Source organism: Mobula hypostoma, chromosome 3 (genome assembly GCF_963921235.1).
Source record: "Mobula hypostoma chromosome 3, sMobHyp1.1, whole genome shotgun sequence".
Lineage (NCBI taxonomy): Eukaryota > Metazoa > Chordata > Chondrichthyes > Myliobatiformes > Myliobatidae > Mobula > Mobula hypostoma.
The window spans coordinates 222,865,443-222,892,217 of NC_086099.1; the positions used below are offsets into that span (position 1 = coordinate 222,865,443).

General features: G+C 47.2%; 1 protein-coding gene across 1 annotated transcript in view; it reads right to left on the minus strand.

Moving 5' to 3' along the window:
- Window positions 1-7,749: 7,749 nt before the first annotated feature.
- Window positions 7,750-26,775, minus strand: part of gars1 (glycyl-tRNA synthetase 1) — a 38,019-nt gene continuing 18,993 nt past the window's right edge. Inside the window, exons 6-17 of the mRNA XM_063042434.1 lie at window positions 26,219-26,295; window positions 24,044-24,189; window positions 23,372-23,521; window positions 22,379-22,541; window positions 20,879-21,043; window positions 20,322-20,430; window positions 19,111-19,255; window positions 17,411-17,496; window positions 14,412-14,521; window positions 11,988-12,081; window positions 11,541-11,731; window positions 7,750-8,037 (exon numbers count right to left, since the gene is read on the minus strand). Coding sequence (XP_062898504.1) covers window positions 7,921-8,037; window positions 11,541-11,731; window positions 11,988-12,081; window positions 14,412-14,521; window positions 17,411-17,496; window positions 19,111-19,255; window positions 20,322-20,430; window positions 20,879-21,043; window positions 22,379-22,541; window positions 23,372-23,521; window positions 24,044-24,189; window positions 26,219-26,295 — 1,553 coding nt within the window. The 3' untranslated portion in view covers window positions 7,750-7,920. The remainder of the gene's footprint in view (window positions 8,038-11,540; window positions 11,732-11,987; window positions 12,082-14,411; window positions 14,522-17,410; window positions 17,497-19,110; window positions 19,256-20,321; window positions 20,431-20,878; window positions 21,044-22,378; window positions 22,542-23,371; window positions 23,522-24,043; window positions 24,190-26,218; window positions 26,296-26,775) is intronic.

Genomic DNA, 26,775 nt, shown 5'->3' on the forward strand with positions numbered 1-26,775 from the left:
TCCCTTGAGAACAGAATGAGGAGGGATTTCTTTAGCCAGAGGGTGCTGAATCTGTGGAATTCATTGCCAGGGATGCCTGTGGAGGCCAAATCATTGAGTATATTTAAAGCAGAGGTTGTTCGGCTCCTGATTAGTCAGGGCATCAAAGGTCACAGAGAATGGGGTTGAGAGGGGTAATAAATCAGCCATACTGGGATAGCAGAGCAGATTCAAGAGTCTTATCACAGAAGTCCCAGCACTGAGCCTTGCAAAACACCAATGGACACAGACATCATCAGAACAACCCTCGTCTTCTCTGACTACACCAAGTCTGGATCCAATTTGCCACTCACTGGATCTCATGCAACCTCTCTTGTGGACCAGCCTACCATAAAAGACATTGCCAAACGCCTCCAGTCTCCAACAGCTGGGCGGGGGGGGGGGGGGTGGCGGTTACAGACTTGACATCTCAGGGTTTGAGAATCCAGGCCAAACTGGAGTCTGGGGCCACGGATGAGGCCCGGAGGCAGTGCCCTGGGGTTGGAGACTTCTGTGTGTTTGGGTGCCACAGTAGCGTAGCAATGATGCCATTACAGCTCAGAGCGTTCCAGTTAATTTCCAGCATCGTTCTGTGAGGATTCCAGTGGGAGAACATACCGGTTTTCTCCAGGTGCTCTGGTTGCCTCCCACAGTCCGAAGACCTACCGGCCAGGTTCATTGGTCATTGCAAATGGTCCTGCGATTCGGTGTGGGTTTGTCAGGGGTTGCTGGGGTAGCCCGGCTTGAAGTGCCTACTCAGCCAGCACGGTATCGCAAACTAATAGATCAGGGGACTGTCTGGCTGCTGCTGCTTCCACCACCCTTGGGTTATTCTGCATCGTGCTGGCCTGCTGAACGTTGGACATGCTGTATTGGCGTCAGAATGTGTGGCAACACTTGTGGGCTGCCCCCAGCACATCCTCGGGTTGTTTTGATGCGCATGTGATAAATAAATCTGAATCTGAAAATGCCTTTCTGACGTCCCTGTAGACATCTGCTGCTCCAATACCCTCCTTACTCCCTCACAACTCGATTGTAACAAAACAGCACACGTCATTATGTAGGACATAGAAGCATAGAAAATAGGTGCAGGAGTAGGCCATTCGGCCCTTCAAGCCTGCACTGCCATTCAGTATGATCATGGCTGATCATCCAACTCAGAACCCTGCACCACCCTTCCCTCCATACCCCCTGATCCCTTTAGCCACAAGGGCCATATCTAACTCCCTCTTAAATATAGCCAATGAACTGGTCTCAACTGTTTCCTGTGGCAGAGAATTCCACAGATTCACCACTCTCTGTGTGAAGAAGTTTTTCCTAATCTCGGTCCTAAAAGGCTTCCCCTTTATCCTCAAACTGTCACCCCTTGATTTGGACTTCCCCAACATCAGGAACAATCTTCCTGCATCTAGCCTGTCCAATCCCTTTAGGATTTTATACGTTTCAATAAGATCTTCTAAATTCCAACGAGTATAAGCCTAGTTCATCTAGTCTTTCATCATATGAAAGTCCTGCCATCCCAGGAATCAATCTGGTGAACCATCTTTGTACTCCCTCTATGGCAAGGATGTCTTTCCTCAGATTAGGGGACCAAAACTGCACGTAATACTCCAGGTGTGGTCTCACCAAGGCCTTGTACAACTGCAGTAGTACCTCCCTGCTCCTGTACTCGAATCCTCTTGCTATAAATGCCAATATACCATTCGCCTTTTTCACCGCCTGCTGTACCTGCATGCCCACTTTCAATGACTGGTGTATAATGACACCCAGGTCTCATTGCACCTCCCCTTTTCCTAATCGGCCACCATTCAGATAATAATCTGTTTTCCTGATTTTCCCACCAAAGTGGATAACCTCACATTTATCCACATTAAATTGCATCTGCCATGAATTTGTCCACTCACCTAACCTATCCAAGTCACCCTGCATCCTCCTCACAGCTAACACTGCCGCCCAGCTTCGTGTCATCCGCAAACTTGGAGATGCTGCATTTAATTCCCTCGTCTAAGTCATTAATATATATTGTAAACAACTGGGGTCCCAGCACTGAGCCTTGCGGTACCCCACTAGTCACTGCCTGCCATTCTGAATAGGTCCCATTTATTCCCACTCTTTGCTTCCTGTCTGCCAACCAATTCTCTATCCACATCAATACCTTAACCCCAATATCGTGTGCTTTAAGTTTGCACACTAATCTCCTGTGTGGGACTTTGTCAAAAACCTTTTGAAAATCCAAATATACCACATCCACTGGTTCTCCCCTATCCACTCTACTAGTTACATCCTCAAAAAATTCTATGAGATTCGTCAGACATGATTTTCCTTTCACAAATCCATCCTGACTTTGTCCGATGATTTCACCACTTTCCAAATGTGCTGTTATCACATCCTTGATAACTGACTCCAGCAGTTTCCCCACCCCCGACGTTAGGCTAACCGGTCTATAATTCCCTGGTTTCTCTCTCCCTCCTTTTTTAAAAAGTGGTGTTACATTAGCCACCCTCCAATCCTCAGGAACTAGTCCAGAATCTAAAGAGTTTTGAAAAATTATCACTAATGCATCCACTATTTCTTGGGCTACTTCCTTAAGCACTCTGGGATGCAGACCATCTGGCCCTGGGGATTTATCTGCCTTTAATCCCGTCAATTTACTTAACACCACTTCCCTACTGACATGTATTTCCCTCAGTTCCTCCATCTCACTGGACCCTCTGTCCCCTTCTATTTCCGGAAGATTATTTATGTCCTCCTTAGTGAAGACAGAACCAAAGTAGTTATTCAATTGGTCTGCCATGTCCTTGCTCCCCAAAATCAATTCACCTGTTTCTGTCTGTAGGGGACCTACATTTGTCTTAACCAATCTTTTTCTTTTTACATATCTATAAAAGCTTTTACAGTCAGTTTTTATGTTCCCTGCCAGTTTTCTCTCATAATCTTTTTTCCCCTTTCTAATTAAGCCCTTTGTCCTCCTCTGCTGAACTCTGAATTTCTCCCAGTCCTCAGGTGAGCCACTTTTTCTGGCTAATTTGTATGCTTCTTCTTTGGAATTGATACTATCCCTAATTTCTCTTGTCAGCCATGGGTGCACTACCTTCCTTGATTTATTCTTTTGCCAAACTGGATTGAACAATTGTTGTAGTTCATCCATGTGATCTTTAAATGCTTGCCATTGCATATCCACCGTCAACCCTTTAAGTGTCATTTGCCAGTCTATCTTAGCTAATTCACGTCTCATACCTTCAAAGTTACCCTTCTTTAAGTTCAGAACCTTTGTTTCTGAATTAACTATGTCACCCTCCATCTTAATGAAGAATTCCACCATATTATGGTCACTCTTACCCAAGGGGCCTCTCACGACAAGATTGCTAATTAACCCTTCCTCATTGCTCAAAACCCAGTCCAGAATAGCCTGCTCTCTAGTTGGTTCCTCGACATATTGGTTCAAAAAACCATCCCGCATACATTCCAAGAAATCCTCCTCCAATTTGGTTCACCCAATCTATATGTAGATTGAAGTCACCCATTATAACAACCATCTCCTCCCAGGAAATGGCCTGGTAGAGCTCATTCGGACTCCGTGTTCTGTCCCTTGGACCAGGTTGCCCCAATTGGCAGTTGGGAGTCTGCTAGTGAAGGGAAGGAGTTCTACTGCACTGCTGTACCCCTTCAAATCATCTGACCTGATCCAGCCCTTACTGAGCTACCAAACCTGGCTGCCTTACAGACACACCCAAGCCTGGTCACTTCATTTACACCATCCTGATGTCAGCATTAACACTGCAGCAGAAAAGGTTATGTGGACCTGGGTAACATAGCAGTGGGGGTATCGTTTTACAGAACCAGCTGTAAGACCAGAGCTCAATTACCATTGCTGTCTGTAGGAATTCAGATGTTTTCCCTGTGATCCCACGTGTTCCAATTTCCTCCCACATCCCAAAGATACTTGGTTAGAGTGGGACAGCTGTGGCTATGCTATGGTGCCACTGGAAGTGTGGTGACACTTGTGGGCCGTCCCCAGCACATCTTTGTGACTTGACACGACACAAATGATGCATTTCACTGTATAGAAACATAGAAAATAGGTGCAGGAGTAGGCCATTCGGCCCTTTGAGCCTGCACCGCCACTTATTATGATCGTGGCTGATCATCCAACTCAGAACCCCACCCCAGCCTTCCCTCCATACCTCCTGACCCCATAGCCACAAGGGCCATATCTAACTCCCTCTTAAATATAGCCAATGAACTGGCCTCAACTGTTTCCTGTGGCAGAGAATTCCACAGATTCACCACTCTCTGTGTGAAGAAGTTTTTCCTAATCTCGGTCCTAAAAGGCTTCCCCTCTATCCTCAAACTGTGACCCCTCGTTCTGGACTTCCCCAACATCGGGAACAATCTTCCTGCATCTAGCCTGTCCAATCCCTTTAGGATCTTATACGTTTCAATCAGATCCCCCCTCAATCTTCTAAATTCCAACGAGTACAAGCCCAGTTCATCCAGTCTTTCTTCATATGAAAGTCCTGCCATCCCAGGAATCGTTTCGATGTACACATGACAAATAAAAGCCAATCCTCCATGAACCAGCTGGAGAGCAAAGTCCCTTTGCTTCATATGGTTGCATGGTCAACTCCCTCCCTCCCACCTCAAACTCATAAGGCCAAGACAGGGGCACAACTTTAAGGTGATTGGATAAAGTATTGGTTGGGGGGGGAGAAGAGAATGTCAGAGGTAGGGTCCCCCCCCGATTGGTGGCTGCATCAAATGCACTGCCAGGGTGGTGTTAGAGGCAGATACATTGGGGCATTTAAGAGACTCTTAGCCAGACACATGGATGATAGGAAGACAGGGTTATGTGGGAGGGAGGAGATAGATTGATTTTGGAGTTGCTTAAAGGGCTGGGACAACCTCATAGTCGAAGGGCTTGCTCTGGTCTATGGAATAGCAGCAGGATCAGGCCCCTCAGCCCGCTCCATCATTCACTGGTTAAGTGTTTACCTCAGTACCATGTTCCTGCACCAGCCCCTCTATCTGAACATCCAAAATCACCCCGTTTATGGCAGTGAGCTGGGTGGTTACCATGAGGCCCTCCGACTATGGTTGTTGCATCCTAGATGGTCACATGATACACAAGCCTGGTCAGTACGAAATGGAGAGCCAGCTGTTGCCCGTGCGGCAGACTCCCCTTCTCCACACAGATGATGAATCTAAAGGAACGGCAGAGACCCACAGAGTTTGGCACCAGCAACATCGCAGGAGTTGCCAGTCAGCACTGAACTCAGTGTAGAACTGCCTTAGGAATTCCAGCTCTAGACTTTCCCCCCTCAGAGTTTACTCCCGAAGCCTTCCCTGTGAGTGGGTACAGCTGCTGTGTGTACAGTGGAGGTTTGAGATTTGTTGTTTCTAACTGTGGCTCATATGCCCCATGTACCGAAAGCAACTGGTTTTAAGGTGCCAGTAACCCGCCTTTGTCCCTTCTCCCATCAGTAGAAATGCTTATGCAGGGTTTAGTAGCTAAGCCACACATGAAAGCCAAGAGCTGGACTTGGCTGGCAGAGGCCATTTGAGACTGACCCCATTGGGAGCATTTAATAAGTAGTGGGGGCTTATCCACACTACCTCCTTCAGCTGTAACAACCTTCAGGAACAATGTGGAACACATTCAGGAACAGTTACTAGATTATCTTACATGACAAGACCCCAACCCAAAATGCTATTGCTCTGATGTGTAAATGTCTGACTTGCCCCTTGTACAGCCCAGACAGAGCAGTCTGTCTAGACCATTGCCCTGTTTAATCACCACTACTCAGCACTTGCCTCAGTTACCCCTCTATCACCCTGCCATTGGCCGAACCTGGAGCCCTGCTCATTCCATTGAGCGAGCCCAGAGCCCCACCAGTGCCATTGGCCGAGCGCGGAGCCCTGCCCCTCCCACTGAACAAGACTAATTTAATGAACTCTGTGCTTCCCAACTGCAAGCAAACTAGCGTTTCTACTAAACTGCCAAGACTTTCAGTAATGGAAACCAGTACCTCCAGAGTCTCTCAATATTTAAGGAGCATCTGGAAGAGCATTTACAATTCCAAGGGGGAGGTGGCTATGAACCATCCAGTCAACAGCAAGCACGTGGAGGCTTTAGGGAAGGAGCAGAAGCTGACCAGGACGTTTTCTGAATTTGTAAGGTGAGAAGAGGCACAGATAGGGTGGAGTGTCTTTCTCCTCAAGGTGTGTCGAATACTTGATATAGGTGTAAGGTGAGAAGTTAAAACCTTTTGTGAATCTTTTTAAAAAAAAACTAGATAGAGGGCACAGGTTGAAGGTGAGAGGGGAAGATTTTTAAGGGGAACACACAAAATGCTGGAGGAATTCAGCAGGTCAGGCAGCATCTATGGAGGGGAAAAACAGTCGATGTTTTGGGCCCAGATCCTTCATTTATTCCCCTGCATAGATGCTGCCTGATCGGCTGAGTTCCTCCAGCACCGTGTGCGCGTTGTTCTAGATTTCCAACATCAAAATCTCCTGTGTTTAAAATTTAACGGGTACCTGAGAGGCAAATTTTCCCCACGGAGCAGGGTAGGTGTATAGAGCAAACTGTTAGGTAATTAATTTTACAGGTTGTTGGATAGGACGGGTTTAGAGGAATATGGGCCAAACAAGCAAATAGGACTAGCTCAATGTTTACATTATATGTCCATGACCTGGATGACTGAATTGATGGCTTTATTGTAAGATATGAAGATCGGTGGAGGGGCAAGTGGTTTTGAAGTAGAGTGGCTACAGAAGGACTTGGACAGATGGGCAAAGAAATGGCAGATGGAGTACAGGTATTGGGAAGTGTATGGTCGTGCACTTAGGTAGAAGAAATGAAAAGGTTGACTATTTTCTGAATGGAGAAAAAACACAAAAAAATTAGGAGCAGGATTCCATAAAGGTTAAGTTGCAGGTAGAGTCTGTGGTGAGGAAGGCAAATGTAATGTTGGCATTCATTTCAAAAGCAAGGATGTAATGTTGAGACTTTATAAATCACCGGTGAGGCCTCACTTGGAGTACTGTGAGCAGTTTTGGGCCCCTTATCTTAGAAAGAATGTGCTGAAATTGGAGAGAGTTCAAAGGAGGTTCATGAAAATGGATTCTGGGATTGAAAGGCTTGTCATATGAAGAATGTTTGATAGATCTGGGCCTGTATTCACTAGAATTCAGAAGAACGAGGGGTGACCCCAGTGAAACCTATTGAATCGTGAAAGGTCTTGATAGAGTGGATGTGGAGAGGATGTTTCCTATGGTGGGAGAGTCTAAGACCAGAGGTCACAGCCTCAGAATAGAGGGGCGTCCTTTTAGAATGGAGTTGAGAAGGAATTTTTTGAGCCGAAGAGTAGTGAATCCATGGAATTTGTTGCCACAGGCAGTGGTGGAGGCCACTGTTAAGGCAGAGGTTGATAGATTCATGATTGGTCAGGGCATGAAGGGATCCGGGGTTGGGTGGGGGCGGGAGAAGAGGCAGGAGATTGGGGCTGAGAGGGAAAATGAATCAGCCATGATGAAATGGCAGAGTAGATTTGATGGGCCAAATGGCCTAATTCTGCTCCTACGCCTTATGGTGTAAATAGGCACCAGTCAGCAGGGACTAGTTGGGCTGACGAGCCTGCTTAGGTGCTGTACAAGCCTGTGAACCCACTGTTCGGTGACAATGAAGCCCTCAGAGTTGAATAGCAGAAAGAACAGTCATTCGAATCCCTTTCAGATTTTATTGCCGAGAACACAGTGAAGTTCTGTGGTCGTAGGAATGGGCTGATGTTTGCTGGATGAGAGTCACTGGTTCTTTAATACACTTTGTCCAGTCCTTGTTGATTGATGTCACCGAAGCTACCCACTGGTACTGGCTCCCAACCTGTGCTAGGTATGGGAGGGTTAATTTTCTTTCTTGCTGGTTTCTTGGCCCTCAAATAAGGGGTACTTCGCCTCGACGTCAGCCCAGGTCATCAAGCCATTGGATAGATCTCTGATAACTTGGGGCAGTTCTGAAATCTGTCAGAAACAACGGCAGAAACACAATCAGAAATATGTCTGGCATGTCATGAAATATGCTGCTTTGTGCAGCAGTACACTGCAATACAAATTTAAAAATATAAATTACAATGTGTAAATTAAGTTGTGCACAACGAGAGCAAAAAGAAAGGAACAGTGAGATAGTGTACATGGGTTCATTGTCCATCCAGACATCTGATGGCCGCGGGGAAGAAACTGTCCCTAAAACATTGAGTGTGGGTCTTCAGGCTCCTGTACCACGTCCCCAGCGGGGAATGCAGATCAGGCACCGCCTTTTGAAGACGACCGTGATGCTGGGAAGGCTGGCGTCCATGACGGACCGGCTGAGTTCACAACTTTTCCAGTGACCAGATGGCGATGCATCCAGCGAGAACACTCTCCGTGGTACAGCACGGTACACGCGTAGTAACGGCAGCGGCTCTGTGATAAGACAGGGCACCACGTTCACTCTTCCTGTAGAGTGACCAGCTGAACCGCCAGGGCTTTCAGAAACAGTGACCATTACCCACACCCCCTACCTGTCCCCAGAGTCTCACACTGGGACAAGCACTTGAGCTGCTATGGAGCTAAATCGAGTCAAACAGGAAGGACATGGAGTTTTGGAGATGGTGCGGAAGAGGTTCACCAGGATGTTGCCAAGATTAGAGGGAGAGATTGGACAAATTTGGGATTATTTTCTCTGGAACGAAGGCTGAGGAGACACCTGCTAACATGGTTATAAAATCGGGTGGATGTTCAGAGCACAGAGGTAACCTAACCTTACAGCCCAGGAACAGGCCCTTCGGCCCACAATGTTGTGCCCAACCAAATAAATTAATAATCAAATGGCCAACTAATCCTTTCTGCCTGCACAGTGTGCATATTCTTCCATTTTCCTTACTTTCCTGTCCAAAAGTCTCAAATTATCTGCCTCTACCACCACCCCAGATAGTGCATTCCAGGTGCCCATCACTGAAAAAACTTGCCCCTCATATCTGCTTTGAAATTACCCCCTCTCACCTTCAGTGCCTGCCCTCTGGTATCAGATATTACAACCCTGGGACACAGATACTCCCTGTCTGCTCTATGTTCTCAATCCTATCAGACCTCCCCTCAGCCTCCGGTACTCCACAGACCACAAGGTGGTCATAATAATAAATTTATAGAGCACTTTTTACATGGACAATGTAGCTCAGTGCTTTACATGGGATAAAAGTACAAACATGAAAAGATGTTAGTTAAAAGCAAGGTAAGATAACTAGGGTTGAGCTGGCATTGAAAAGTGTCAACCGAGTCTGCAGCCCTTAAGGCTTATTTATACTTCTGCGTCAAATGGACGCCGTCACCTACACAAGTGGCCTACGCGGGTTGTGAACATTTATACTTGTGCGTTGGTGTGTCCGCGTCGCTCTGCAATTCCGGCACGTCGCGCATGCGCACACACCTGCCGGTGCAAGGCTTCATGGTCACGGTAGTCTTTCTCGGGGTAAACAAATTTAAAGTGAGCGTCTTTTTTCGTAAAAGGGAAATGTGTCCTCCATGATGTCGGAGGTCTGTAAAGCTTTATGGAAAGCATTGCAGCCAGAGTTCCTTCCCTGCCCTTCAGTCGGCCAATGGGAAGCTACTGCAGCGTAGGAGGAAATGCGATGCTACCAGGTGGACCAATCACTGTTATTGTGGTCTGCGTTGCCGCGACGTGTAGTTACATTTTAGGAGAGGTGCGCGTCAGGCTACGGCGTAGGGATCCGCGTAGGGTTCGCGGCAACGCCATATCTACGGCGTTGATTTGACGCAGAAGTATAAATCAGCCTTTGCAGCTTTGCTATTGAGTTCCACCGTGTAGTTCAAAAAAATCTGACCTGCCAATTACCTTTCGAGGGAGTTTATTTAAATTTAAGAGACTGGCAGAAGAAAACCTGAGAGCTTGAGCAGGATTATAAAACAAAGTCTGAAAGGAGATTGAGGGGAGGTTTTTGCTTTAAACACAGAAGGTATCAGGGGAGGTGGTGGAAGCAGGTATGCTAGACATGTTTAGGGAATGGAGGGATTATAGATCACGTGCAGATAGATAGGATTAGGATTACTCTAGGATCAGATTCAGTGCACACTGGGCCAAAAGGCGTGTTCAAGTTCTGTACTGTTCAATGTTGCAAACTGCATTTCTATATTGGGCCAGCAAAGAAATGATGGGCCAAAGGGCCTGCTTCTGTGCTGTACAATTCCTCCACACAAGGCAAGCAAGTTCCAGGAAATCAGAGGAACGTGGATAATAACACGGTAAGAAGCTGAGGGAGCAACAGGAGAGGCAGGACGACAGAGCAGAGCACTAGGAAGAGCTGCTGATCTGAGTGAGTGAGGAGAGCTTGGAGGAGTTGTGGATAGTGAGGAGGGTTGTTGTAGGATACAGCGGGACATCGACAGGGTGCAGAGTTGTGCTGAAAAGTGGCAAATGGTGTTCCGTCCAGAAAAGAGTGAAGTGATTCACTTGGCATGGTCAAATGTGAAGGCATTTGTTACGGGCAGCATTCAGTGTGGAGGAACAGAGGGACCTTGGGGTCCATATCCACAGACCCCCTGAAGTTGCTGCCCAAATTGAAAAGGCGCTCAAGAGGCATATGGTATGTTGTGCTTCAGCAGTCAGGGGACTGAGTTCAAGAGCTGCGAGGTAAGGTTGCAGCTCGATAAACTCTTGGTTAGATACCATGAGTGGTGGTGTGGAGATACGTCTCTACCAAAGGAGGCTCAAGGCTCTCCTTCCCTCCGCTAGCCTGCAGATCACCCTGGGGCAAGGTGTAGCACCTGCTTAGCCCCTCGATCAGGGTCACGTGAACCATGGAAACAGCTGGTGCACATCATCACAAGTCCTGGTTATACAACCACTTTCACCAGGCAGACAATCTCACAAGGGCATTGGTCACCTCATTATGGGAAGGATGTGGGAGCTTTAGAGAGGGTGCAGAGGAGACTTACCAGGATGGTGCCGGGATCAGAGATCATGCATTATGAGGATAGGCTTAGCAAGCAAAGGTTTTTCACTTTGGAGTGGATGAGGGTAAAATGTGACTCGATAAAGGTGCACAAGAATGATAGAAAGCAAAACCACAGATCTCTTCCTCAGGGCCGAAATGGCGAATACGAGGGTGGATATTAGGGACATTTAAGAACCTCAAATAGGCACATGGATGATAGAAAAATGGAGGGTTATGTGGGAGCAAAGGGGCAGATTGATCTTGGAGCAGGTTAAAAGGTCCACACTACATCATGGCAGAAGGGCCTGTACTGTTCTACATTCCATCTTCAAACTGAAGTGCTCTGTAGCAGCTGGCCGAAGGAAGCAAAAGCTGACAGAGTAGAGACCTTTTACGTGGTATAGCGGTTGCATCCTGTCTGTGCTCTGTGACCCACACACTGTCACCGTCCCTCACTGTGGCGCTGATGTTTGTACACTCACGGTAACAGGAGGTACGAGACAAGGGCGAGGAGCGAACGTGCGCCGTGCCTACCTCCGCCCGGATCTGCCGCATCGAGTCCCGCTCCCTCAGCGTGGCCGTGTGCGGCACCTTGTTCACCGTGTCGAAGTCGATGGTTATGCCGAAGGCCACGCCGATCTCGTCCGTCCTGGCGTAGCGCCTGCCGATGGAGCCCGATGAGTCATCTACCTTGTGGGAGACCCCGTGTCGTGTCAGTGCCTCGGCTGGGGGAGATCGTAGACAGCACCGTTAGCAGAGTGTCCGGCCCCAGACCCACCTCCCCATCTCCAGAGACCCCACCGACAAACACACGTCAAACACCCGCCCTCCCTCTCCAGCCACTTCACACTCTGTCTTGATTCTGGGGGTGGAAGAAAACAAACCTGGCCAGAGAACTGCACAAAGATGCAGCTGCTGGAAGGCTCCTGTCGACACTGATTGTGCAGAGCCTCAACTGCATCTTGATTACCCGTTACTCACCCAGCTCCTTCACAAACGGAGCAAACTCCTGGTTTTGACTGAGTGGGAGCACAGAGCATTTGTAGGGAGCCACAGTCGCTGGGAAACTGAAGTACTGCGGAGGGAAACAGAAGGAACAAAGATGAGAGAAATTATACGTTACAGGCATTAACTGCATGTCAACCCAAGACATCCCATTCCCAGCCCATGCCCAATTCACCTCTCAGAATTTGAAATACAGAACAAAAATTATTCCAGAAATGAAAGGATTAGTGCTTTATGGCTGTCCTCACTGGAGTTTAGAAAATTCTACTGATTACTGAAAGGCCTAGATAGAGCAGACATGGAGAGGACGTTTCTGGTAGAGGGGGAGTCTGGGACAAGAGGGCACAGCCTCAGAATAGAGGTATGAGAATCAGATTTAATATTTTCAGCACGTTGTGAAATATTGTTAACTTTGTGGCAGCAGTACACTGCAATACATGATAAATACAGAACAAAAATTGAAATACAGCCAGTATACTAAATGGTTAAGAGAAGTAGCACAAAAACAAACTTTAAAAAGTAGTGATCTCATGTTCAGGGGTTCAATGTCCATTTAGAAACTGGATGGCAGAGGGAAAGAAACTGTTCCTGAATTCTGAGGCACTGCTCATTGAAGATGTCCTGGGTACTATGGAGGCCAGTACCCATGATGGAGCTGACTAACTTTACGACCCTCTGCAGCTTGCTACGATCCTGCGCAGTAACCCCCCCCCCCCATACCACACAGTGACACAGCCAGTCAGAATGCTCTTCACGGGACATCTGTAGACGTTTGAGTGTTTTAGGTCAGGGGTCCCCAACCTTTCGCACACTGCGGACTGGTTTAATATTGACAATATTCTTACAGACCGAAATCATATCGTTTTCTCGCGGCCTGGTGGTTGGGGACCACTGTTTTAGGTGACAAGTCAAATCTCAAGTTCCTGATGAAGTATAGCTGCTGCCTTGCCTTCTATATAGCTGCGTCAATATGTTGGGACCAGGTTAGATCCTCAGAGATCTTGACACCCAGGAACTTGAAATTGCTCACTCTCTCCACTTCTGATCCCTCTATGAGGATTGGTTTGTATTCCCTCATCTCATCCTTCATGAAGTCCACAATCAGCTCTTTGGTCTTACTGACGCTGAGTACAAGGTTGTTACTCTGACACCAGTCCACTAGCTGGTACATCTCACTCCTGCACGCCCTCTCATCTCCATCTGAGATTCTGCCAACGATGGTTGTATCATAGGTGAAGTGAAAGATGATATTTGAGTTGTGCCTAGCCACACGTCATGAGTGTAGAGAGAGTAGAGCAGTGGGAGAAGCACAACTGAGGTGTGCCAGTGTTAACTGCCAGCGAGGTGGAGATGTTATCACCAATCCACACAAATTGTGGTCTTCCAGTTAGGAAGTCGAGGATCCAATTGCAGAGGGAGGTACAGAGGCCCAGGATCCGTAACTTCTCAGTCAGGATTGTGGGAACGATGGTATTAAACGCTGAGCTGTACAAAATGAACAGCATCCTGACATAGGTATTTGTATTGTCCAGGTTATCCAAGGTCGCGTGGAGAGAAATCCATTTAGAACAGAGATGATAAGGAATTTCTTTAGCCAGAGGGTGATGAATTTGTGGAATTCATTGCCATGGACTGCTGTGGAGCCCAAATCACTGGGTATATTTAAAGCAGAGGTTGCTAGTTCTTGGGTGTCAAAGGTACGGGGAGACGGCAGAAGAATGGGGTTAAGGAGGATAACAAATTAGCCATGATTGAATGGTGGAGGAGACCCGACGGGCTGAACTCTGCTCCTACGTCTTGCGATCTAAAACAAACTGTGGGGAGTTCTGGGGGTCGAGCAGCATCCAAGGAAAAGGAATTGGTGCCGTTTTGGATCGAGCCTCTGAACCAGGAACATTGACATTCCAAGCTCAAGGATCTCCTCTTTTCATGTCCCCAAACTCTCTCTTCTGTGGTGGGAATTTCTGCCACCGATTCAGCCAGAGACCACAGTGACTACTCCCCATCTCTGCCAAACACATTACTGCTCCATTTTGTTGGAGTATTGCTGGGAGCTCGTCTTGAAGAAATGTGGCCCCAGGACAAGATCAGCATGCACCATCAATCTACAAGCTAATTTACTCAGTGCCCTGGGCTGTATGATCACATATTGTATATGTTTTCTAACTATGTTTTTCTGCTATTTGTGCTGTGGGTGACTGTTGGTTCTGTGTTTTGCACCTTGGCCCTGGAGAAACACTGCTTCGTTTAGCTGTATGGTTGAATAACAATTAAACTTGAACTTGACTGCTGGACAGGCCAGGTGTGGTCCTCACACTCCGCTGCCAGCCCCGGGCTCTCTTCCCCTCCCCACCTCACTCCCTCCCACCCACACCAAGGAGTGGAGGCGGGTGACCTTACCGTTCTCTGCTCGTCACCAGCCCGGATGTTGAAAGTGTGCTCAAACACTGTGTACATGATCCTCCCGATGCCAAAGGACGGCTCAATCACACTGGGAGTGATCTCCTCAACTGAAGCAATGCAAACAGAAAGCACCGTTACTGTTAGCTCGGCTGCAGGGGGCAACTAAACCTGGTCACTGTTAACACCGACAGACACGGTCAAATATTCCACCTGCAGCTGGAAGGATGGGAGAATTAATTGTAAAAAGCTGCACACCGGGGTTGCACAGTAGTGTAGAGGTTAGCGTTAGACTGTCTCAGCACCAGTGATCAGGGTTCAATTGTCACTGCTGTCTAAAAGGAGTTTGTACGTGACTCTGGGTGCTCCAGCTTCCTCCATCACCCCAAAGATATGGGTTACGGTTAGTCAGCTGTGGCCATGTTATGTTGATACCAGAAGTGTGACGACATTCGCGGGCTGCCCCCAGCACACACTCGGACTCTGTTGGTTGTTGACACAAACGATGCATTTCACTGTACGTTTCGAAGTACATGTGATCAATAATTCTAATCAATCACTCCCGTGGAGAAACAGAGGGATCTTGGGGTCCATGTCCATAGGTCCCTCAAAGTTGCCATGCAAGTTAATAGGGTGTTTAGAAGGTTTATGGTTAGCTGGAGGACTGAGTTCAGGGTTGTAAGGAAATATTACAACTCTATCAAACTCTGCTCAGACCACACTTGGGAGTGTCATGTTCAGTTCTGCTCGCCTCAGAAAGGATGTAGAAGCTCTAGGGGGAGTGCAAAGATTTACCAGGATGCTGCCTGGATTGTGACAACAAGTTGAGCAAGCTGGGGCTTTTCGCTTTGGAGTGAGAGAGGATGAGATAGAAGTGTGGATGATAGTAGGTACAGAGACAGTGCAGAGTCACAAATTTTTCCCTCAGGGCAAAAATAGGTAATATAAGAGGGAATAATCTTAAAGTGATTAGAGGAAAGCATGGGAAAGTGTGGTGACGTCAGAGGTGAGTTTTTCTTTAAACATACATTGGCAGGTATGTGGAACACACTGCCTGGGGTGGTGATATAGAGGCAGATACATTAGGAGAACATAAAGGACTCAGGTAGACACATGGATGATTGACCACTGGAGGGCTAGGTGGGGGGGGGGCGGAAGGGTTAGACAGATTTTAGAGTAGGTTAAAAAGTAAGCACTACATTGTGGCCCGAAAGGGCTGTGCTATACTATTTCATGTTCTACGATATCATGACAGAGTCAGGAATACAGCACAGAAGCAGGCCTTTCTGCCCAGCAATTCCCTGCTGCCCATCAACAATTGGAATGTGTTTAATATTGTCATATGTACCGAGGTACAGTGAAAAGCTTGTCTTGCGTTCTGAACAATTCATTACACAGTGCATTGAGGTAGGACAAGGTAAAACAATAACAGAATGCAGAATAAAGTGTTACAGTAAGCGTGCAGTGCAGGTAAACAAGGTAGATTGTGTGGTCTAGAGTCCATCTTATTGTACAAGGTCCCCCTTCAAAAGTCTGATAACTCCACTCATTCCCCGACACTCCAAGGTGTAACGCCCTAACCTATTCAACCTTTCCTTATAACTCAGGTCCTCAAGTCCCAGCAACATGAAACAGTACAGGCTCTTTGGCAAACAATGCCACCCTTTAACCTCCTCCAAGATGAATCAAATCCTTCCCTCACATAGCCCTCCACTTTTCTTTCATCTTAGAATCTCTTAAGCTTTGCAAATTTTCTCTATGCTCTTTCAATCTTATACCTTGGCGGGGGTGCAGACAAACCCAGCTCCGAAACACCACCTGGGTCATTTGGTTCCAAACAACTGGTTTACTGATCATTACAGAATGACTCTCTGATGCTTCCCTTTCCCTTCCCCTGTTTCTAACCATGATTCCCCTCTCCCTGCCCCGCTTCCCACTCAGTCCACAATAGACCCACATCAGAATCAGGTTTATCACTCATATGTCATGAAAGTTGTTTTTTTGCGGCAGCAGTACATAAATTACAATACTGTGCAAGTCTTAGGCACCCTAGCTACATATACATGCCCAAGACTTTTGCACAGTACTGTGGATGACCATAACTGCATACAATACTCCAAAGTAGGTCTCACCAACATCTTGCAACAACTTGAACATTATATCCCAACTCGTGTAGATGGTACTTTGCTTTTTAAAAGGCCAATGGGCCAAAAGCTCTTTATAAGAACATAAGAAATAGGAGCAGGAGTAGGCCATCCGGCCCATCGAACCTGCCCCGCCATTCAATAAAATCATGGCTGATCTGTCTGTAAACTCAGCTCCATCTACCTGCCTTTTCCCCATAACCCTTAATTCCCCTACTATGTAAAAACCTATCTAACTGTATCTTAAATATATTTAGTGAAGAAGTCTCAACTGCTTCCCTGGGCAGAGAGTTCCACAGGTTAACCACTCTCTGGGAAAAACAATTTCTCCTCATCTCCATCCTAAATCTTCTCCCCTGAATCTTGAGGCAATATCCCCTAGTTCTAGTCCCACCTACCAATGGAAACAACTTTCCTACTTATATCTTATCTATCCCTTTCAAAATTTTGTATGTTTCTATAAGATCATTCCGTTTGCCTTCTTAATAACCTGCTATACTTGCAAGCCAACTTTTTGCGATTCACGCACAAGCACTCCCAAGTCCCTCTGCACAACAGCATGCTGCAATCTTTCACCATTTAAATAATAATCTGCTCTTCTATTATTCCTTTTAAAGTGGATGATCTCACATTCACCAACATTGCATTCCATCTGCCAGACTTTGGCCCACTCACTTAACCTATCTATATCCCTCTGCAGACTCTCCACAGCCTCTAGACCCTATCTAGACGATATATGGAACGTCGACGATATGGTATCAACTGAGGAAAATAGGAAGAACTGGTGTGATATAGAGTGGAGGGGACAGAGCTGTCAGATGGGGTACATTATTTTAAAAATGAGAACTCACTGACCGTGCAGGGTCTTCTGAAACCTCTTCACTCCAACCATGCTCTTTGTCAGGGTAAACGTTTTGCCTTCGGACTCAAAAGTGAACTCCCTGCGGAGAGAGGAGTATGGTCAGACTCCAAACCGCCAAAGGACACTCAGCTGACCAGGCCTGGATGGAATGGCAGACCAGACTCAGTGGGCCAACTGGCCTAATTCTTCTCCAAGGTGTTATGGTCCAAAAAAGGACTGTTATCTTTGTTCTAACTGTTTAATTTATGGTTTCCACCCGTGAGTGCTGTTTAGTGTACATGCCTGTGATGCTGCAGAAAGTAGAGTTTTCATTGCAACTGTGCATTCATATGGTTGTTCACACGACAAACTTGCCTCGATTCAGTAATCGCCAAGAATAACGTCTCCTCCCACCTTCAAAAAGGAGGCCTACTTGAGGCTGAACATGGAGAAGACAAAGGAAATCGTGGACTTCAGGAAGGTGCGGACAAACCATCCTTCTCTGCGAGTACATGGCTCCTCCGTAGAGAGAGCTAATTGTACCAAGTTCTGTGATGTGAACTCCCAGGAAGACCTCACCAGGTCCCTCAGTATCACCTCCCTTCACAAGCTGGCACAGCAGCACCTCCATTTCCTAAGATTGAAGCAAGCAAAGCTTCCCTGACCCCCGTCTTATCTGCATTTTACAGGAGCCACTGAGAGTGTCCTGACAAGTTGCATCTCTATCTGGTCTGGGAGCAGTCGAGCATCGGACCAGAAGTCCCTACAAAGGACTGAGAGAACAGCTGAGAGGATCATAGGGGTCTCCCTACCACCCATCGGGGGCATTTCTCAGGAGCACTTAGTATTATTAAGGATCCCACCCATCCAACCAGCATCCTCTTTGACTTTCTACCATCGGGCAGCATAAAAACAAGAATGGTCAGGATGAGGAACATTCCCCCAGGCCATTAGGCTTCTGAACTCCTGGCCGTAGCATATTCAAGGTGTCACTGCTTAATCAGGATGAAGAACATTCCCCCAGGCCATTAGGCTTCTGAACTCCCGGCCGTAGCATATTCAAGGTGTCACTGCTTAATATGTTCCGTACTTTACAATATTTAATAATGTTCTTTAATTTGTTATTTATGTGTGATTCATCTGTAGATTTTATCCTTGCCATAAGTTATTGCGTGTTATGTGTGTTACGTGTATGACTGCTTTATACCCCAGTTTAGAAAAACTTCATCTTTATATACAAATGTTTGTACATTATATGGTTACATACATTATATATAGTTAAATGACAATAAACTCGACTTTACTACTAACCCTTCGTGCCTGTACCGACTCAAAGTGCTCTCTTATCAAGCCCACTCTAGCTGACTCTCTAAACCAGGGGTCCCAACCTTTTTAAGACATTAATAGTGAGATCCACGGACCCTGGGTTGGGAACCCCTGCTCTAAACATATTTGGATAGAAGAGACTGCAGACCCTGGAATAAATTCTGCTGGAGGAACTCACCTGGTCAAGCCTCCAACAGGTTGTTCATTACTGCAAATAGTTACCCCCTTCTCCTTTGGAAAGCTCCTACTGAGCCTGTATTCACTGCCCGCTCAGTGATGCACAGCTTCACCACGTGGCTCGGCTGACAGACAGCTGCACCCAGGCAAACAAGACATAATTACCGACCCATCCGGTGCCCACCAAACCAGGAAGGTTAGGGATTCTTACCCCTTTTCGTTCAGCTCCTTCTCCCTCTCAGTGATGTAACATTCGTCGCAAACACTCAAGTACTCCATCACTATCTTGGCCTCCTTCTTGAACTCCTTGCCAATGGCACTCTTGTTGGGTTCGAATTGGACAACGCTGACAGTCTTGTGTACTACAGTTAAGGGAAGGGTTGTCGTCATCTCCAAAACTACTCCACCCCTCTAGTTTATGGAAGGGGGCAAAAAAAAAAGAACAAAATTGATGGGGTGGGATGGGAGAGAAAAAATGCCCTCCTTCCCTTTCTCCTATGGTCCATGGCCATCTATTAGATTCATTCTTCTGTCCTTCACTTTTTCTACCCATCACCTCCCAGCTCCTCACTCCATCCCACCTTGCTGGTCTCACCCAGCAGGTGCCAGTTCACAGTGCTCCCCTCCCTCACTTTCTTATTCTGACTTCTGAGCCCTTTCGTTCTGGTCCTGATGAAGGTTCTCGGCCCGAAACATTTCTTTCTGTAGAAGCTGAGTTGTGCGGGTTTCCAGCATCTTCAGGATCTCGCGTTTATGACAGGGTTGTGATACCTGCCCAGGCGGGAGAGTCACGGACTGGAAGGGCCATCATTTAACACTGAGGTACATAGACGTTTCTTAGGAGTTCTACGCCCACAAGTTCACTGGGTATATTTAAAGGTGGAGTTAGGTGGGGCTCAGACAGCTGAGGGGCCGTCAGCTGTGGCTGGCACCTCAAGTAGAAGGAAAACCGAACGCAAGCCTCCTCTCCTTAGCGACTGTACACATTCGTGGGGGAGGCTTTGGGAGTAAACCCAGAGGGAAAGTCCAAAGCTGGAGTTCCTAAGGCAGTCCTACGTTGACTGGCAACTCCTGCGATGCTGCTGTTGCATTGCATTCATCAGCAGCGTGGAGAGGGGGAGCCTGCTGCACGGGCAACAGCTTGCTCTCCATATTGTACTGCCCTGGCTCGCGTACAGCTAGTGCACAACATCCATGGCTGACCCCAACAACGGAGGGCCTCTGAAGTAGATAAATATTTGAAAGATTCAGGAATTACAGGAAACTGGCATAGAAGGGGTGTTGAGGCAAACATGATCATACAGGGCAGGAGTGTATTGATCAAGGGATGAACTAGTGAGCAGAAGCAACCCTTTCTCAGTCAGCGATTACTCCCATGTCAACTCCACTCAAGCCCACCCGGACTCCAAGCAGACAAGGATATGGGTTCCTTCAGAGGCTTCTCTGCGACCAAAGGCACCTTGGTCGCTCTGGAATGACAAGCCAGGTCGTAGCACGACCGGTCAGCACAGCCGACTATTTCGATCCAGCCCTGCGGAGAGGGAGATGTACAATAGTGAGTTTGCAACAGGGAACAAGTCATTCACACATGCACAGCAATGCAGCAGCGGCGATCGCAGTTCAATTCCTGCCACTGTCCGTAAAGGGTCTGCACACTCTCCCCGTGGCCATGTGGGTTCCCTCCCAGTGCTCCGGTTTCCTCCCACAGTCCAACGACGTACAGGTTAGAGTAGTAGGTGAACTGGTGACGTGGGTGTAAACGGATGGGCAGGCTCATTGAACCAGAAAGGCCTGTAACTGTGCTGCATCTCTAAATCACAGAATATCTTGCCCCTTGCCTTGCTGCAACTGGATGAGAAACGGGTGGCATGGTACACATACAATAATAAGCCAAATGCCAGAAGTTGGGAGTGGAAAAACCTGTTACCGCTACACTTTGTGCAAGGGTTCAGCCCTTCAGCCAAGGAGAAGACACTCACATAGCTGGTCTTGGACTCCGCGTCCCAGCAGTCACAGGCGTAGTGGGCCATCTCGTTCTCCATGTGCTGCCGGAACCGCAGCTTGTCGGCCGACACGCCCACCTTCAGCAAGAAGAGGTAAATCCGGCCGATGAAGTACCCCAGCACCGAGTTATTGATGATTCCCTGCAATGGGACAGCAGGTGGAATTAACCCAGACCACCGCAGTGATGCATTTGAGAAGTTAAAGCCAGCCAGGCATGCAGTGATATATTGATGCAATTATGAAGGCACCCCAGCGGCTATGTTTCATTAGGAGTTTGAAGAGATTTGGTCTGTCACAAAGACCAGCAAATTTCTACAGATGTGCAATGAACCCATGAGACCTTTGATCAGAACTGGAAGGGGGGGGGCGCAAAGCCTGTATGAAGATGGGAGGAAGGGGGAAGGAATGCAAGCTAGGTGATAGGTGAATCTAGGCGGAATGGGGAAGGGGGATGAAGAAAGAAACTGGAAGGTGGAAAAGGTAAAGGGCTGGGGAAGGAGGAATCTGATAGAAGAGAGTGGACCAAGGGAGAAAGGGAAGGAAATGTACTCCTTGCCCTCCTCCCACAACCTTATTCTGGAATCATCTTCCTTTCCAGTCCTGAGGAAGGGTCTCGGGCTGAAACCTCAACTGTTTATTCATTTCCATAGACACTGCCTGACCTGCTGAGTTCCTCCTGCATTTTGTGTGTTGCTCTGGATTTCCAGCACCTGTAGAACTTCATGTTTATAATTTCATGACATATATCAGTGATAATAAACCTGATTCTGAAGTATTGTAGAGCAGAGATCCAGGGGAACAAATACAGAATTGCCCAAAGGTATAACACAGGCAAACAGGATGGTAAAGTCATTAAACACACTTACCCTCAGCAGTCAGGGCAGGATTGAAAATACTTTTTTTATTTTGAGTACATGAGTAACATAACTGGGATGTCATGATGTTTGGCAGTGGGGTACTGAGGACAGAGGGGTCACTCACAGTGGAAGGGGAAATTAACCAGTCACTTCCCAGTGTCAGACCCACCTTACCCAGTCTGGGCCAGTCACAGCAACAAGAACTCAGCCAAACATCAAGACTGTCCGACCACTCAGTTCAAGTGCTGATCTGCGACAACAGCCTCCGACACCACGCTGAGATCTACAGCAGAGACAGCCTGTCACATTCTCCAGTAACATGGAAAATTTGGCTGGACTCAAATTCATCTTCACTTGAAGAATCTCAAATCTGTTAACCATGGAAGGGCGAAGGGGCAAGAGAGAGAGAGAGGGGCGGCTTGAGGGTGGGTGGTGGGGTTGGAGAGGAGGGGGTCAAGGGTAGGTGGGGGTTGGGGGGGGAAAGAGGTCATGACACGGCCTGAAGGGAGTTAAAGTAATCACAGATAGTAAGACCACTGCACTCGTGATCCTCCGACACTGGTGTGTAATTAAACTGATAAGCACAGATACTGAAACACAAACGCAAGCGTGGCTCACCTGCTCCACTGCATCCCCGAGTCGCATCTTCCGCGCTGACTGCCCACTGGTCTGGGCTTGGCTAGAGTACAGCATGATCTCGAGGTCAGCCACACTGGAGAACTTGGGGTGATTCTTCTCACTGGGATCCACAAAGTGCTCGATCTCTGCCATGGTGAACTCCCTGGACAGCCAGACAGAGGTTAGAATGCTAGTTACAAATACCTGTGCCGAAACTACAGCCTTAGTGAGTCCATACACCCCAGATTCAGAAACACATCGCTTTCATTAAAAACCAACAAACAACACAAGGAGGATGTGCGTGGAGGCTGGAGAGGCTATGGTGGATCCACTAATCACAGAAATAATTAATTGTGAACATGTAGGACATCACCTTACTTCCTCAAGCAGCCAAAGAAACTGCCCCCCATTGACGCCACCAATTGTTATCAATCTACTGTAGAAATCATCCTGTCCAGATGCACCACAGCTTGGTAGAGAGACAGCTGCCCTGCCCGAGACTGCAAGAAACTACAGAGAGTTGTGGACACAGCTCAGCACATCACAGAAACCAGCCTCCCCTCCGTGGGGCACTGTCTTTATTTCTCACCGCCTCGGTAAAGCAGCCAGCTTAATGAAAGAGCCCACCTACCCTGACCATTCTCTGTCCTTCCCCCTCCCATCAGGCAGAAGTCACAAAAGTCTGAGAGCATATACCACGAGGCTCAAAGACAACTCCTACCCTGCTGTTACAAGACTATGGAACCGTCACCCAGTACAATAAGATGAACTCTTGACCATACAGTCTACCTCATTATGGCCTTGCACTGCACTTTCTCTGTAACTGTGACGTTCTATTCTGCATTCATTATTGCTTTTCCCCTGTGCTACCTCACTGAACTGCTGTGATGAAATTATCTGTATGGGCGGTGTGTAAAACAAAGTCTTTCCACTGTATCACATGACAAGAAAACCAGAAAGATGTCACCAGCAAGTAGTCACGATTCTCCTCACCTGACCCGGATGAGACCCGATCGCGGGGAGATCTCATTCCGGAATGAATTTCCAATCTGGGCGGCAGCAAACGGAAGTTTCCCCTGATTGAATTCTAACAACCGTTTGAAGTTCAGGAAGATCCCTTGAGCTGTCTCAGGCCGGAGGTAGCTGGAAGTACAATGGAAGCAGTAGGTTAAGATGAGCTCCACACATCAGCACCAAGGAACACCTTCAATGGCAGATGGAAACCTTCCACGGTGTTACAGAGTGCAGAAACAGGCCCTTCGGCCCAACTCCTCCATGCTGACCAAGTCATACCAATCTCTCTCACCTACTCTTGGCTCAGAGAAGTTACAGATTCCAACCAAGCTCCAAGTTAAAAATTCTTCCTCAATTCCCTCCAAACTCGCCACCCTCTGGTTTTTGACACCTTTGTAATGGAGAAGAGTTCCTTAGTACCTACCCTACCCCTACATCTCAATTTCAAATGTCTCATTCAGATTCTTCTTTTCCCTTCTCCTCCACTTCAGGAAAAACTAAGCCCAGATTATCCCCATAACTAACACACCTCATCCCAAAAAACATCCTGGTGAATCTCTGCTGCAGTCTTGCCCTCCCTACGGAGTAAAGGCCAGAAGGGCACACATTGCTCTAATTTTCCCCAACGGTGCTCGCTGGGTAATACCTTACCCTGGCATGTTGCCTCCTGGCCCGATGGATGTCTGGAACATCAGATTGAAGGAGATCGGAGGAGACAAGTCATTCCCGGTTACTGGAGACTTGACGTTGTAATTCACAAACAGATCCGCTAACTCCTGCTGACTGTAATTGTCCATCTGTAAAGACAAAATACAAGTATGCTATTTCTCTGCAATAAGCCGGTGGCCTTTGACTGTTTAAGTCGCATACACTGAGACATTCCTATAAGCTTCACCTTCAGTCACCTCAGCCGATTCCCTCCCCAACATCTAAACGAGATACTCCCTCAAGAAAGAAACATTTATCAAAGACTCCTGCCATGCTGTTAGAGAGAGGGAATATTAGCCTGATTTGTCAAACGTACACTGGAACAGTGAGATGCTTCATTCTGCATCAGTGAGGATGTGATGGACGGCCCCCAATGTCACCAACAAAGCATGCCCACAATTCACAAACCTAAACCGTCCACTATCAAAGTGTAAGGAAACCGGAGATCCTGGAAGACACATGCACAGTCACGGGGAGAGCTCACACACTCCCGACACACAGCAGTGGGAATTGAATCCCCAACACTGATCCACTGTAAAACTTCCATCAGGCAGGATGTACAAAAGTCTGGAGTCCCACACCAACAGGTTCAGGAACAGCTACTTCCCTTCAAATCGTTTGCTTCTTGAACCAATCTGCACAAACCTAAACAACTTTAAACAAGGGGCTCCCAACCTTTTTGATGCCATGGACCAAGCTGTTTGGGAACTCCTGTTTTAAGCTCCTCTACCACTTCCACTGAGAGACCACACCACCCTCTGCATGACTAGTTGCTCTTTTTTTAGATTAGATTATTTTTAGATTATGAGGACACGCAGTCCTCTTTTATTGTCATTTAATAATGCATGCATTAAGAAATGATACAATGTTTCTCCAGGTGCCATTTAGAACTTTTCCCTCTTAACTCCAGGACCATGAGAAAAGGGTCATTTTTTAAAATAAAGGTTTTTGGAATAGTAGGGGAATTAAGGGTTATGGGGAAAAGGCGGAGAGGTGGAGATGAGTCCATGGCCAGATCAGCCATGATCTTATTGAATTGTGAAGCAGGCTCGACGGGCCAGATGGCCGACTCCTGCTCCTATTTTCTTATGTTCTTATGACCATCCACCTTATAAACCTTGTAATATCAACTCTCAGCTTCCTGTTCTCCTCGGAAAACATTTCCAGCATATCCAGTCTCTCCTTCTAATCCAAGCCTCCCAGTCCTCATTTGTGGCCTTACTAACTTCCTGTACAACATTCCCCAAGTGAGCCGTTTCAAGGGTAGGGAGACAAGGGAGGTTTAATATGTCAATAAGGTTGAAAGAATACAGAAAAAAATTTACAAGGGTGTGGCTGGGACTGGAGAGCCCAAGTTTAGGGAAAAGATTGAATAGGTTAGGACTTAATTCCCTGAAGCACAGGAGAATGAGAAATTTGATAGAGGTATACAAAATTGAGGGGTAGAGATAAGGTAGCAATGTTCCTCGGAGATGGGTGAGACCAGAGGTCATGGGTTAAGAGTGAAAGGTGAAATGTTTAAGGGGAACCAGAGGGGGAACTTCATCGCTCAGGCTGGTGCGAGTGTGAAGCAAGCTGCCAGTGCAAGTTCAATTTCAAGATTTAAGAGAAATTTGGATAGGTGCATGAATAGAAAAGGTATGAAGGGCTATGGTTTGGATGCAAGTCGATGGGACTAGTCAAAGTAATAGTCCAGTACAAAAGAGATGGGCTGAAGGGTCTGTGCTGTGCTGTAGTGTTCTATGACCAAACAGAGGTCCACGGGACCTTTGGGAAATCCATGTTCTCACAATATGTTTTAACTTGTTTGGCTAACAGATCAGTGAAGATGTGATAATTAACACGTTGGGTTATCTTGTAATGGACAAAAGCCAACACACATCACTCAATGAACTGGGGAGGGTCAACAAGCCAAGGACAGATTGGAAGCTACAAGCAAAGGAAAGGCAATTACAAACAAGAGAAAATCTGCAGATGCTGAAAATCCAAGCCACACACACAAAATGCTGGAAGAACTCAGCAGGCCAGGCAGCATCTATGGAAAAAAGTACAGTCAACATTTCAGGTCAAGACCCTTTGACAGGACTGGAGAATAAAATAAGGGATAGAGCTCTTTACCTGGGTGATGACGCCCTCCATCTCTGCCTTCCTCTCCACTGAGCATTTCTTATCCGACATCAATTTCTGCAAATGAGCTGCAACAGCAGAAGACAAACGTGGGACCACCGTCTCGTCCCGCCAGCACCACACCCTCCCTGCAGCTTAGCCCCGACACAAACGCTCCAGCTTGATCTGCCAGAACACTCCAGCCAACGAGCCCAGCATGTGATCTGACGAAGAGGCTACCACCTGTGGAAGGAGAAACTAACCGTTTCTCCTTCCACAGACGCTGAGTGCTGAGACAGGTGGACAGGCAGGAAGTGTTGAGGAAGCAAGGGTCTACAGAGGACTTGGACAGATTAGCAGAATGGGCAAAAAAAGTGGTGGATGGAATAGTGTTGGGAGGGGTATAGTCATTCATTTTGGTAGAAGGAATAAAGGGGTAGACCATTTTCTAAACAGGGAATGAATTCAGAAAACAGAGGTGCAAGGGACTTGGGAAACTGCATGCAGGACTCCCTAAACGTTAACTAGCAGCTTGAGTAAGTGGCAAGGAAGGCATATAAAGTTACCAT